The sequence below is a fragment of the Neovison vison genome, chromosome 12 (genome assembly GCF_020171115.1).
Source record: "Neovison vison isolate M4711 chromosome 12, ASM_NN_V1, whole genome shotgun sequence".
Lineage (NCBI taxonomy): Eukaryota > Metazoa > Chordata > Mammalia > Carnivora > Mustelidae > Neogale > Neogale vison.
The window spans coordinates 94,566,549-94,580,246 of record NC_058102.1 but is presented as its reverse complement, the minus strand read 5'-3'; the positions used below and the strand labels follow the sequence as shown (position 1 = coordinate 94,580,246).

The following is a 13,698-nucleotide window of genomic DNA, read 5'->3' as shown; positions in this document are numbered from 1 at the left end:
GAGTCAGCAAGACCCTATCTGTTGATTGACCCCCAAGGCAATAATGGATTTGACCTTCACTGCCCACCTGCACGTACGCACACACCTTTGCCCCACATTTTCCTGGTATTAGCCTGGAGCATTTCTGGCACTTTGGAGCCAGTCTTTGAGACTCTAGTTCCTGTCTTCCTCGTGTGGCCTCACAGAAATAAATTCCTTTCCTGTTTCACCATCATTCCTTTCTCTGCCTTTGGATTGTGTCAGCAGCGAGTGGCTGGACCAGGTCTCTTTGGGACTCCTGAAGCTAGGGGCTCTTGCTCCCCTGCCCGCATATGCAGCATTACATGGGCACATTAGACATTTAAGTTATAAATGAAATATTTAAATGGAGAACACAAGACACTTGGAATCATAAAACAAAAGTCCTACAATGTTTAGAATTGTAACATCAACTACAATGGAAAAAAACAGTGTAGAATCCTTTTCTTTCAGTGAAAAATACTTTGGAATTTGAAACATATCCTGTGCCTTAAATCCAACACATGTCATTCCATTTATTTTAAAAAAAAAAAAAGGTGAGGGGAACAAAGAAGGAAGGTGAAAGAACTTAATCTGTGCAAAGAAGCTTTTTGAGTTTCAACTGCTTTCGGTGAGATGTCCAACCATTTTTTTCCCCCCTATTAAAGACTATTACTTTATTTGGCAGAGAGAAAGCACAAGCAGGGGAAGTGACATGCAAAGGGAGAGGAAGAAGCAGATTCCCTGATGAGTGGGGAGCCCTAGGACTTACAGAATCCTAGGACTTACAGAATCATGACCTGAGCTGAAGGCAGGTGCTTAACTGACTGAGGCACCCAGGTGCCCCAGATGTCTAACCATTTTTTGCTTCCCTCTGTTCATGACAATTTCATTTTGGTACTCTCTCAAAATCCTTGAACTCCTGACTTGTCCTTTCTCTCTAGATATGGATCCAGAAGGAAATTCTATGAATATGCCTCATGTTCTTCCAAATTGTGTGCACTGGCTCACATTACTCCTTTTGCCTCCAAAACCTTCCCTGCCCCCTCTCCCTCTCTCTTATTTCTGAAATCCTGTCTACTTTTGCCTTTTCCTCTCAGAATTTTTCTCAACCTCTGTTGGTACATAATGTTGGTACCTAATAACTTTAGATTATAATTGCCAGTAAAAAAGAGATTAGAGTATGTGCCTGGTCTGAGACTTCCTAACTGTGTGACCTTTGGCAGTATATTAACCTCTCTGTGCCTCACCTACCCATGAGGCTGTTGGGGGAATTCAGAAAACTAATTAATGTAAAGTGCTTAAAATGGTACCTGACAAAAGTGAGCTGTTATTATGTTCTGGTTGAGCTTTACTCTTTTAGATTGGAAGCCTGACTGGTAACTCTCACTTGAAGCAGTCAGCATAGAAAACTATTTACTAACCTAAATTAAAATAAAACCTGGGTTTCAGTTTCAACCCGGGACTTTAGTTAATCACTAAATCTGAGCCTCTGTAATATTCTCCTTAAATGAGGAAGTTAATTTGATTATTTCTAAAGGTCATTTAGCGCTTAAAATTCTACAGTCTACAATTCTACAATCAGCCTACAGTAGGATGAAATTCAGATAATCATGTGAGTTATAAAATCATGTATTAAGATACGCTGAAATGGATGCAAGTGATTTAGATCTTGATTTTTTTTGTCACATGACTTGTATATTTTTATTGGTGAACATTCCTGGTCCATTTGGAGACAATAAATCGAAGCAAAATGCCCCTAATTTATTCTATGTATATCTGTTATCTCTATATATTTGGGCTTGATAAGCAATGATAAACAATGCAAAATACTGTACCCAACAAAAACAAAACATTCTGATTAAGATGTTAGCTACTAAAGCACTGTAACTACTTAAAAGTCATAAAACTGTATTTTGGAATTGTTATAGTCAGGATAAAATATTCCTTGAGAAGAATTCTTGGTATGACACATTCTTTTTTTTAAAAAAGCTTTTATTTATTTATTTGACAGAGAGAGCACAAGTAGGCAGAGCGGCAGGCAGAGGGAGAGGGAGAAGCAGACGCCCCACTGAGCAGAGAGCCTGCTGTGGGGCTCGATCCCAGGACCCTGCGATCATGACCTGAGCTGAAGGCAGCCGCTTAACTGACAGAGCCACCCAGGTGCCCTGGTATGACATCTTTAGATTTTTTTTTTGTTTTTTCTTAACTATACTTTCTAACATTTTCTTTTTCATTTCTAAGCCAAATAATTTTTTATCCCCAGTTCATACTGCTCACTTCTTTCAGAAGACAGTCTTATTTGTAATTCATAAGCACCAACCGTAACTGAATCTCAAATCTCAGAGAGAAAATGAAAATTCCAAGCAGGCACTTGGGATCATTTGGCTTCATTAATTAGCAGGGTGTCCTAAAAGGCATTTATGTATAAAGTTCTTATCAAGCAGCTGTCCTCAGAGACTTATGCAATGGGAAATATTTTATTAATCCCGAACATTTTGGGAGGAAAATGAAGCCAGGCTACATTAGCTAACTTAGTCTCCAAAGTCAGTCTGTGTCAACCCCAAGATTAGAATTCAGAAGTTGGCAGAGTCATCTGATCCCAACGCTTCTCTCTGTTTCCATCGAAGTGTCTAGTAATAATATGCCAGAAGGATATATATGAACACTTTGTCAGCCCAAGATCTCTAAATAGATTGCTTTTTAAAAAAGTTTTCCAGGTGGCATCATGGAGAATGTGGTATTGCCCAGGAGGTTTCAATTCAGGAGCTTTTCACATCTCTTTTCTGCCTTATTTCTCTTTGTTCAGTGTTTTGTTCTGAGATGAGACCTTTTCATAGTCCATCTCAAAGGAATGAATTTTCATTTTCACTACAAAGATAGGTATTTCAAATACTTAAAATGCCCTCCAGCTAAAATAAATACTTAGCCTAAATAAATAAATAAATAAATAAAAACCCCTTTTTGAGGCTCAGAGAAAAATCTTCCCATATGTGGTGGCGAGTATCTTGGGCTCTCGGAATGACATTTCAACCTTGCCTTGGGCATGTTTCTTTGTTACAGAAGAATGCATTAGCTCCTGGTTCTTGGGAGGCTCAGAAGCCGGCCAAGAAAGCTTTCCTCAGCAGTCCTCTGAGGTGGAGTTTTCAAGGAAGGGCTTGAAATAACAAACAGTGTCTTCCCTCTCAGCCCTTCTAAAAAATAATTAGTTTTTTATTTTATCATTTTAAACAGATAAGTGGTTCAAAGATATGTAAAGACCAGGGTGGATATCTGTGTACATGTAGCAACCCCGTTTTCCAACTCCCACAGAAGATGCTCAGCACCTCTGGGTTTGTACTAGGACAGCCCTTCCATTTTCTAGTTACATTTGTTAGGCAAATCAGAAGTGCAGTCAGAAGAAGGAAACAAAGGTGAATGGAGTATCAAGCAATAGATCCTCAGCAGTAATCACTGTGTATGAATACACAGCTGCACAGGTGGTGTTGACACATATAACATTCAAGATAAATGAAAGATTGTATCTTAAAGAGGCACTCTAAAAGATCATACGCCAACATTAAAGCCTAAAGTGCAAAATCATTTGGGTTTCCCATTCTGTAACCCACCAGACTGTCTGGAAAGCTCAAATGAGTTTTTACAAGTATCCAGGAGAGCATGCAGTGTGAGTTTTAGCTATGAGTTTTATCTATTAGATCACGTTCCACCCTTCCTTCCCCCACCTGCCCTGCTCCGCCTTCCCTCAGGCAGCTGTCAGGTGGACAACTGATGGGCCTTAGGGAGGACGAGGCTGGGTTTAGATTTTGGAGCATTCATTAACTGTGTGATCCTAAGCTAATCATTCTGAGCCCCAGTTCCCCTTCATTACACTGGGATTAGGAATACCTGCCTCCTAGGGCTGCTACAAGAAATGAATGAGATAATGTGCTTGCCTCATGATAAGGGCTGGATAAATCTTCATTTTCTCAGTTCTTTCCTCATAATGCTAATGGAAACAGAGGATGGATCACCTCTTGACTCTAGCTAGCCATGTGTGTCACTGATGTATAGGGAGTGTGATGATCAATTACACATAATTACCGATCAATTTCATGTGGATTTATCATGACCGTCTGTGTTAATCTTTGTTAGAATTTGCTTACTGAGGATGGTAAGCCCTTTGTTTTTTTAAAATGCTGAGTATAATGCTGCAAAGCAAAGACATATTAGTTTAGGACAGATTATTGTTTTTCTGCTAAAATGCAGCATAACCTGTTGAGATTTTGGTATTAGGGGAGTGTCTTAGCAATTTAAATCACTGTTTACCAGACTGATGAAGGCAAAATTTGTTTTGAGTGCCCCCTCTGACTTTTCGTGTCATCCTTGTTTTGTTTTTGCTTTTCCACCTCCCTACTAACCCAATGGCAGCCCTGATTTGTTTTTTTTAGGGAAAGTTATCTTCTTTTTTCCTTTTTTACAAAAGTAGTAAATATCCATTATAAGGAAAAAGTGTACATATGTGTGTATATAAATATATAAGAGTCATGTGTAATTACTGCTGATATCATCCTGATATCCACAGACAAAGAGCTGTTACCATCCCCCCTCAAGGACTGACGAAGAGGATGACATGACCAGGGTGACACTAGCAGCTAACATTCAGTAAGCATTTACTGTGGGCAAGGCACTGTTCTGAATGCCTGTATTAATTCAGATTTATCCTTTTAGTACTTATAACTGCCATACTATACATATATTTTTTTACTGTCTTTTTCTGCCCACTAGAATATAAATGCCTTGAGAAAATTTGGCCTGTTTGTACTCATACCTGCATCCCCAGTATATCCCAAAGTGCCTGGTACTCTAATAGGCATTTTAAAAATGTTGGGGGGGGGCGCCTGGGTGGCTCAGTTGTTAAGTGTCTGCCTTCAGCTCAGGTCATGATCTCAGGGTCCTGGGAATGAGCCCTGCATTGGGCTCCCTGCTCCGCACAGAGACTGCTTCTCCCTCTTCCTCTAGCTGCTATTCTGCCTGCTTGTCCACATGCGCACTCTCTCTCTCTCTTTCTGTCAAATAAATAAATAAATCTTAAAAATGTTTGTTGAATAAATAAATTAGTCCTCATAACAATGTGGGTGAGCCTCACCCAATCAGGTGAGGGCCTGAATACAAAATATGAGGGCTGAATAAGAGAATTAACTCTTCTGCCCTATGTGTCTTTCAGGTGAGACACAATCATCCTGAGGCTCTGTTTCTGCAAATAAAGGCAAGGTTGAGGAAAAAATATAGAGAAGGGTATGAATGTCCTCAAAGCCTTTCCTCCCCTTCTGGATGGCACTCTGATGCCACCATCCTCTCTCCTCTGCTCAGAAGTCTGGCCTTTATGTCCGACGCACACCTCTACTCAAAGGATCTGATAAAACACGGTTCACTCTAAGGTATAAATGATCATAAGGCATTTCTTTTGGCTCCTTCTGGGTGTTTGTATTTTAACCTTCTGATAGAATGTTTGGAATAACCAAGAGGCCTCTGGGAGAAATATCTTTGGGTAAGGAAAGCCACACATAAGGCTGCTGCTCACCACTGAGGTTGACTGTAATTTTTAAAAAAGCGCTCAGCGCTCATCAGCTATACCCGTGTACGGAAGCTAATGTACTTTCAGATGTTTTTGACTCTGAAGGAGTATCAAGAGATTAAAAAAAAAAAAAAGGAATTCAATAGCATCCTCAGTTGCTTAAGGCTACATATTTTGTACCTGTTGCTTTAGCAATCATTACTACATCATCTGCTGTACAAACTTCTATGCATGATGTAACTCTGATGATCATCTATCCATGACCCGTCAATGTTTGCACAAGAAACCTCAATAGCACTCCCCCAACTCCTGGTCCCCTGTTCAAATAATCCTCATCTTTTCTTCCCAAATGTAAGCTGAATATGTAAAATGAATAGATATCATTTCAATAAGACAGAATTTGTATATTTGAATTTAAAGGGCAAGAGAGACCAAACATCATTATCTTTTATAGTGAACTATGTACACGTGTGTGTGTGTGTAATGAAGGTCTTTCCCAAAGGAATAGGACCTCTGACCTTGGATGAACATGCTCTCTGGTTAAGATCTTTCTTTTTCCAAATGTAGGGAGTCCAATGTGGGGCTTGAACTCAAGACCCCAAGCTCAAGAGGTTGGCCAATATCAAGAGTCAGATGCTCAGCTCACTGAGCCACCCAGGTGCCTCAAGATAAATTTTTTTTCCAAGAGTTTAAAGTGAACCTCAGTGCTCACCTCTACCATCCCTTAGTTTCTTTTTTTCTTTCTTTCTTTTTTTTTTTTTTTTAAAGATTTTATTTATTTATTTGACAGAGAGAGAGATCACAAGTAGGCAGAGAGGCAGGCAGAGAGAGAGAGGAGGAAGCAGGCTCCCGGCTGGCAGAGAGCCCAATGTGGGGTTATGATCCCAGGGGGATCATAGACAAAGGCAGAGACTTTAACCCACTGAGCCACCCGGGCGCCCCATACCCCTTAGTTTCTTAACTGATTCTGAGAGGTTAAATGACCCTGACAGGGTCACTGAAACTCCAGTGGCCTTTTCTAGAACCTGGCTCCTTTAGTCTTTTAGGCTCAGAAATAATGATGAGAGTTTTGAGATATCAGCTTACTTGATATATCTACGTAGAGTCTGATAAATGCGTAAGTCCATTTGATAGGCTGAACAGAGGAAAAATTTCACTACGCACATCCCTCTCTGAGATAAAATCTTCACACAGCATTTTACTAATTTTCCTCATACTCAATAATCAAGTTTACTCTGCCATTGTTGCTTTGACTAGTACTACTAGCTTCAGACCATAATCAATATGCTCTTTTCTATGATGTCATGACAATCAGCAGACCTATTTTGTTTTTAAAAGATTTTATTTATTTCTTTGAGAGAGAGAGAGAGCATGAGAGGAGAGAGGTCAGAGGGAGAAGCAGACTCCCCACCGAGCAGAGAGCCCGATGTGGGACTCGATCCTAGGACTCCAGGATCATGACCTGAGCCAAAAGCAGCTGCTTAACCAGCTGAGCCACCCAGGAACCCATTTTTTTTTTTTTTAAGATTTTTTTATTTATTTGAGAGAGAACGAGAGAGAGCATGAGAGGGGAGAGGTCAGAGGGAGAAAGATCTATTTTTTTTTTTTTTTTAAAGATTTTATTTATTTATTTGACAGAGAGAAATCACAAGTAGATGGAGAGGCAGGCAGAGAGAGAGGGAAGCAGGCTCCCTGCTGAGCAGAGAGCCCGACATGGGACTCGATCCCAGAACCCCGAGATCATGACCTGAGCCAAAGGCAGTGGCCCAACCCACTGAGCCACCCAGGCGCCCGAGAAAGATCTATTTTTTAAAGTATTAGAGATTGATTTATATTTCTAGGCAAAACAATGTCCAAGCAAAAGGATCCACAAGGAAAATGTCACAAAGCTCTCATCTTAGAATAGTTCGGTGGAAGAAGATATAGAATTTTTTCTTTGGATGCCTCAGAGGCATGATGTTCACTTAACTTTTAAATTCTAAATCCAAAAATGGTTGCCAACTTAGGGTATCAGAAATGAACAAATCACACAAAAAATAATGAGCTAATAAATGGCCTTTATCATCAAAACCTCAATTTCATTAGCAGGGCATTTGGGTGGCAGTTGGTTAAGCAACTGACTCTGGTTTTGGCTCAGGTCATATCTCAGGGTTGTGAGATTTAACCCCATGTGGGGCTTTGCACTCAGTGAGGCATTTGCTTAAGACTTTCTCTCCCTTTGCCCCTCCCCCACTCCTATGCCTTCTCTTTAAAATAAATACATTTTTTTAAGTATCATATGGTTTCACTTATTTGTGGAGTATAACAAATAACATGGAGGACATAGGGAGATGAAGAGGAGAAGGGAGTTGAGGGAAATTGGAAGGGGAGGTGAACCATGAGAGAATATGGACTCTGAAAAACAATCTGAGGGTTTTGAAGGGGGGGTTGGGAGGTTGGGGGAGCCAGGTGGTGGGTATTAAGGAGGGCATGTATTGCATGGAGCACTGGGTGTGGTGCAAAAACAATGAATTCTGTTACACTGAAAAGAAATTAAAAAAAATATATATATATATAAGAAAAAAAATACAAATTTATCACACATGTATGAAAAACTGGAAAGTGAATTTCATAAGAATATCACTCATTTTATAAATAAAAAGCTTAAAACTACAGTGTCTTTTAATTAGTAAGTATCAATGGAGCATTAAAAACGATTTACAAAATCACATTTTACACACATGGCTTTTTAAGAACTAATGGGATTTGTAAATCAAGAAACATATGTTAATAATGTTTCAGGTTTAATTTGCCTATAAATAAGAATTCAAATAATCTTATACAATAAAAATGCAAATATCTATAGCTATACAAATTAATATTATTCATTTCTCATTATGTTGTTCTTTCTTTTAAAATAAAAACTCATCAAATTCCTCCAGAAGGAATTTGTGTTTAATAATATGATCATTAAGTATAAAAAGAATTTACATGGACATATGACTAATTCCAACCTGCAACCTCACTGTTTTTTTTTTTTTAAATAAAATAGTTTTAAGTTATTTAATTTCTTATGATTATATACAGTAACCTGAATAAAATTTAAATTTAAAAAAGCAGATTATTGCCAAGGAGAAAAATATATACCTGCCCAAATGTAATTTTAATATATTAGGTCATTAACCAAATAACTTAACTAAAATGGGAAAAAAATTAATTAAAGTAATGGAATAAAGCAACTCTAAGTTACTCAAATTCCAGAATGGCTAATTTAATAATGGTAACAATTTAAGACAAAATACTCTGGAATTAAATATATGTACATATCACCTATAATTCAACCAGTTAAAAACATGTCTTACTGGGATAATTATACTCTAGTTTCTTAAAAGTGTGCTAATTGCACATACATATTTACTTGAATACAGTCTCCCCAAATTGAGAGGATATGGCAAATGTAGTAGTGTGCATCTATCCACTTGGTTCCACATTTCAACCACAGGAGCATCCATCAACATCCTAGTTTAGAATAAATTCTAAGAGCGATGTTTCTGCAAACCAAAATTCTAAACCAAAGATTCTTGCAAAAGAAGAAAGATTATGTACTTACCGTATAGAGTTCATTAAGGACCTTCATCAAATCCTCATGAAGTTGGAATGCAATCTCTTTGCTCTATAATAAAGAAGAAATTAAGACTATTTTAAAAAGTAAAAGTAATAGAAACTTGTTTCTAAATTATATCTTAAAAAGTCCAGTGACTGAAAATAGAAGAATGTATATAATACAATGGAAGGCCAGCATATCTTTAATATAATAAACATCTTTAACCAAGCTGCCTTCTTTTTTTTTAATCTTTTTTTTTTTTTTTTTTAAATAAGTAAGCTCTGTGCCCAACATGGGGCTTGAACTCAGGACCCTGAGATCAAGGGTCACATGCTCTTCTGACTGAGCCAGTGAGGCCCCCTACCCTCTTTTTTTCTAATTACAGTATAGTTAACACACAATGTTACATTTGTTTCAGGTGTACAACATAGTGATTCAACATCTCTGTAATTCATGCTATGTTCACCACAAGCACAGCTACCATCTGTCACCACACAATGCTATTATAGTATCACTGACTATATTCCCTATGCTGTATCTTTAATCTCCATAACTTATTCGTTCTATAACTGGAAGCCTGTATCTCCCACTCCCCTTCACCTATTTTGCCCATGCCCCTTCCTCCCTCCCATGGGACAACCATTAGTTTGTTCTCTGTATTTATGGATCTGTTTCTGCTTTTTGTTTTTGCTTTTTAGATGGGATGTAAATGAAATCATGTGATATTTATCTTTCTTTGTCTCACTTATTTCACTTAGCATAATACTCTCTTGGTCCATCCATGTTATTGCGAATGGCAAGATCTGACTCTTTTATGGCTCAGTAATATTCCACTATAGATATACACCCCCTGCCAAGCATCTTTATCCATTCATCTATCAATGGAAACTGGGTTGCTTCCATATGTTGGCTACTGTAGATAACGCTACAATAAACACAGGGTACATATATCTTTTCAAATAAGTGTTTTCATTTTCTTTGGGTAAATAACCTATAGTGGAATTACTGGATCATATGATACTTGTATTTTTAATTTTTTAAAATATTTTATTTTTTTTAAAGATTTTACTTATTTATTTTACAGAGAGAGATCACAAGTAGGCAGAGAGGCAGGCAGAGAGAGACGGAGAAGCAGGCTTCCTGCAGAGCAGAGAGCCCGATGAGGGGCTCCATCCCAGGACCCTGAGATCATGACCTAAGCCGAAGGCAGAGGCTTAACCTACTGAGCACACCCAGGTGCCCCAAAAGATTTTATTATTAAGTCATCTCTGCATCCTGTGGGGGCTTGAACACATGACCCTGAGATCAAGAGTTGCATGTTCCAACAGCTGAGCCAGTCAGGTGTCCCTCTATTTTTATTATTTTGATTTCCACAGTGGCTGCACCAATTAGCATTTCCAGCAACAGTGCACAAGGGTCTTCTTTCCTCCACATCCTTGCTAACAGTTATTTATCTTTTTGATTCTAGCTAAATGGTCCTTTCTAGATACTAGACGTATGCACAAATGTCACCAAAGGCTGGATAGGAGGCAAATAAGTAGAGTGTGATGGCTTTCCCACCACCTGAATCAGACTTTAACAAGAAGGAAAAGTAAGTAGGTTCTCAGAACACAATTTTACTTCGTTGCATTATTCATTAAAGAATCAGAAATAAGGGCACCTGGGTGGCTCAGTTGGTTGAGTGTCTGACCCTTGACTTCAGCTCAGGTCTTGATCTCATCACGAGTTTAAGCCCCACACTGGACTCCACACTGGGTGTGGAACCTTCTTTAAAAAAAAAAAAAAAAAGATGAATTTCAGCATCCCATCTTAGTATTGTCACAAAGAAATCTTGGGATTCCCAAAAAGCTCAGTTAAAAACCAAAACAGAAATTAATTCTCCCTTTCCAAAATAACTATTTGATTGACTATAATTTTAGTTTTAAGAAAGCACTTTCAAAACAGTGAGACAGGGAGACCACTTATCATCCACAGGCTTTTGCTTCTGTATTTATTAACTTCTTTTTTTTAATGTTTTCATTTCAATCCCGGTCAGTTAGCCTACAGTGTAATACCAGTTTCAGGTGTACAGTCTAGTGATTTGTCACTTCCCTACAACACCTGGTGCTCATCTGCATTTATTATTTTCATTAAGATGAAAAAGAGTTCTATGCTTCTGCTCAGTTGTTATACAACCAGCATTCAAAACAGTCTTTGCTAGGCTAATTCTGTGAGTTTGATGTTTGAGTACTGGAATATTTTTTCCAGCAAATCTATAAGCTATTAAAGGAAATAATATATCCAAATTAATTTTTATTTTCTTCCTGTTTTGAGTTCCTGATGTAGTCAGCTACAGAAAATGGAAAAAATGTAGTGTGGGTTCAGCTACAATTTGAATCAAGAAAAATATCCACTGGATCATTTATGTGTCTCCCACTGGATGTCCACATGGGGGGTAAGGGCCATATCTCGGCCAGCTCTGGGACTCTGGTGTCCTGCACAGTACTTGGGAACCAGGCCAGGAGTAGGGGAAGGCAGGAGAGGCACCAATGGTATGGCATGTAAGGGGGGATTCCCTCCCTGGCTAGTGAGTGCACGTGGGAAGCTTCCAATAAACGCTTGCTAAATAAACTCACACACCCGCCGAAATACTGTGTCTGTGTAATAGCTCAAGTAGTTACTACATCTGCTGAAGGCTGGCCCCTGGTGAGAGAGGAGAAAGGAAAGCCCCACAGGCCACTCTTAAGAAAATGTAAGGGGAGGAGCGCCTGGATGGCACAGAAAGTTGGGTGTCTGACTCTTGCTTTTGGTACAGGTCAAGGTCTCACGGTCATGGGATAGAGCCCCATGTCGGGCTCTGTGCTCAGCGTGGAATCTGCTTGGGATTCTCTTTCCCTCTGCCCCTTCCACTCATCCTTCCTCTCTCTCTCAAATAAATAATTCTTTTTTTTTTTTTTTAATTTGGCAGAGAGATCACAAGTAGGCAGAGAGGCAGGCAGAGAGAGAGAGAGAGCAGGAAGCAGGCTCCCTGCAGAGCAGAGAGCCCAATGTGGGGCTCAATCCCATGTCCCTCACATAAATAAATCTTTAAAAAATGAAAACATTAGGATCAAGAGGAAACACTGTCCATCTGCAAACCCAGGACAGTCACGGTCAGGCCTCCCTCAAAGAAGGCCAAACGTGACGAAGCATAAACTCCTGGAAGATAAAACAGTGTGGAAAGATGACAACAGGGTAGTACCTGAACTGAGAGGAATTCAAATTCATCAGCAGCACTTATTACGGGGTCTTCTTGACGCGATAAAGAGTACTGCTATTTAGCAAGCTCCGCTAGCTTCTAACATCCTTAAATTGGAGTTAGAGACTTTGTGTTTTGTTGTGTCCCTGATATGTGAAGAGGTAGGTGAAGAATCACTCAAGAGTGAAAGGAAAGTCACAAGTGAGCAAATGAAGCCAAGTGAAACTCATTTTATTTTCCTCGAGTCTTGGTTACTCTGACCGTATACATTACATTGTAATCTCCTATGTCTTCAGTTTGGTGTTATTTTAATATCAAATTTCATGCAAGGATCTGGGTCACCAATTCAGAACTCTCTAATGGGATCAAAGGCCACTGAGTGACTCTGCTCAGCTGTTCACATTTCAGGTAGAAAGTCCAAAAATAAAGTATTTCTTGGCAAAGACTTAGGATAATAACAACAACAAAAAATCCCTTAGGTCCGATTAGCCCTGAATGAGAATATTTAAAATCAGATTGAAGACTTGGGTTTGGGGTGATAAGAGTTCTGCCAGGCTGTCCTAGGTCAAATATCTTAGAACAAGCAAGAAGATTCTTTGAACATTTCACATTTTATAAGATTTCAGGTAATGGGGTAGAAGAAATCTGGCTGGCATCACAAACTACAATCTACCAAGCATACGCTTACATTTTCCTTTCACCTTTTCCCAGAGGCCCTGAAATATAAAAAAAAAATTGCCTGAGAGGCTGTATTCATAATGCTTAAAAGCAAGGACTCTAGAGTCCCAATGCCTGGGTCTTAGGTTTCAAAGACTTTGGATTCCCGTGGACCTCAGTTTTGAGATCTGTAAACTGAATATAGTCATTGTACCTATCTCACAGGTTGATGGGGGCATACATGGCCTTTAGATTAAAACCTGACACACAGTAAACATCCCATAAATATTATAATTATTTCTTTCCTAGACACTATTTATAATGACAACTTCCTCAAGCAAAAAGGCCATGTCATATTTTTCTTTCTCTTAATCTGTAAGGACACTTGCTGCATTAACTTTCATGTACAAAGTGGTTGGCAGATACTGGTTGATTTGATTTTGCTGTCCCTGCCCATTGCCCTGGCCATTAGGTCCCTCCAGGTGACACCCAATTTAGAAGGGCCCAAGAACTGTGTTCTAGCCCTCAGGCTTTATTTCCATCCACAGTCCTTTGCCACGTATGTACACAAAACTTACCTTTCTCTGTTCCATTTTCATGGGGGTCACTAATGGTACTCAATGAATTAATCGAACATATACCAGGAAATGGAAATTTCCTCAAGCCAACATGAAAGACAAATACAAATCA

General features: G+C 39.0%; 1 protein-coding gene across 3 annotated transcripts in view; it reads right to left on the bottom strand.

The window, feature by feature from the left end:
* Nucleotides 1–13,698, bottom strand: part of SRGAP1 (SLIT-ROBO Rho GTPase activating protein 1) — a 274,642-nt gene that overhangs the window by 99,327 nt on the left and 161,617 nt on the right. For all 3 annotated transcript variants that reach the window (XM_044227489.1, XM_044227490.1, XM_044227491.1), the window contains exon 4: nucleotides 9,141–9,203. In XM_044227489.1, the coding sequence (XP_044083424.1) occupies nucleotides 9,141–9,203 (63 nt within the window). The remainder of the gene's footprint in view (nucleotides 1–9,140; nucleotides 9,204–13,698) is intronic.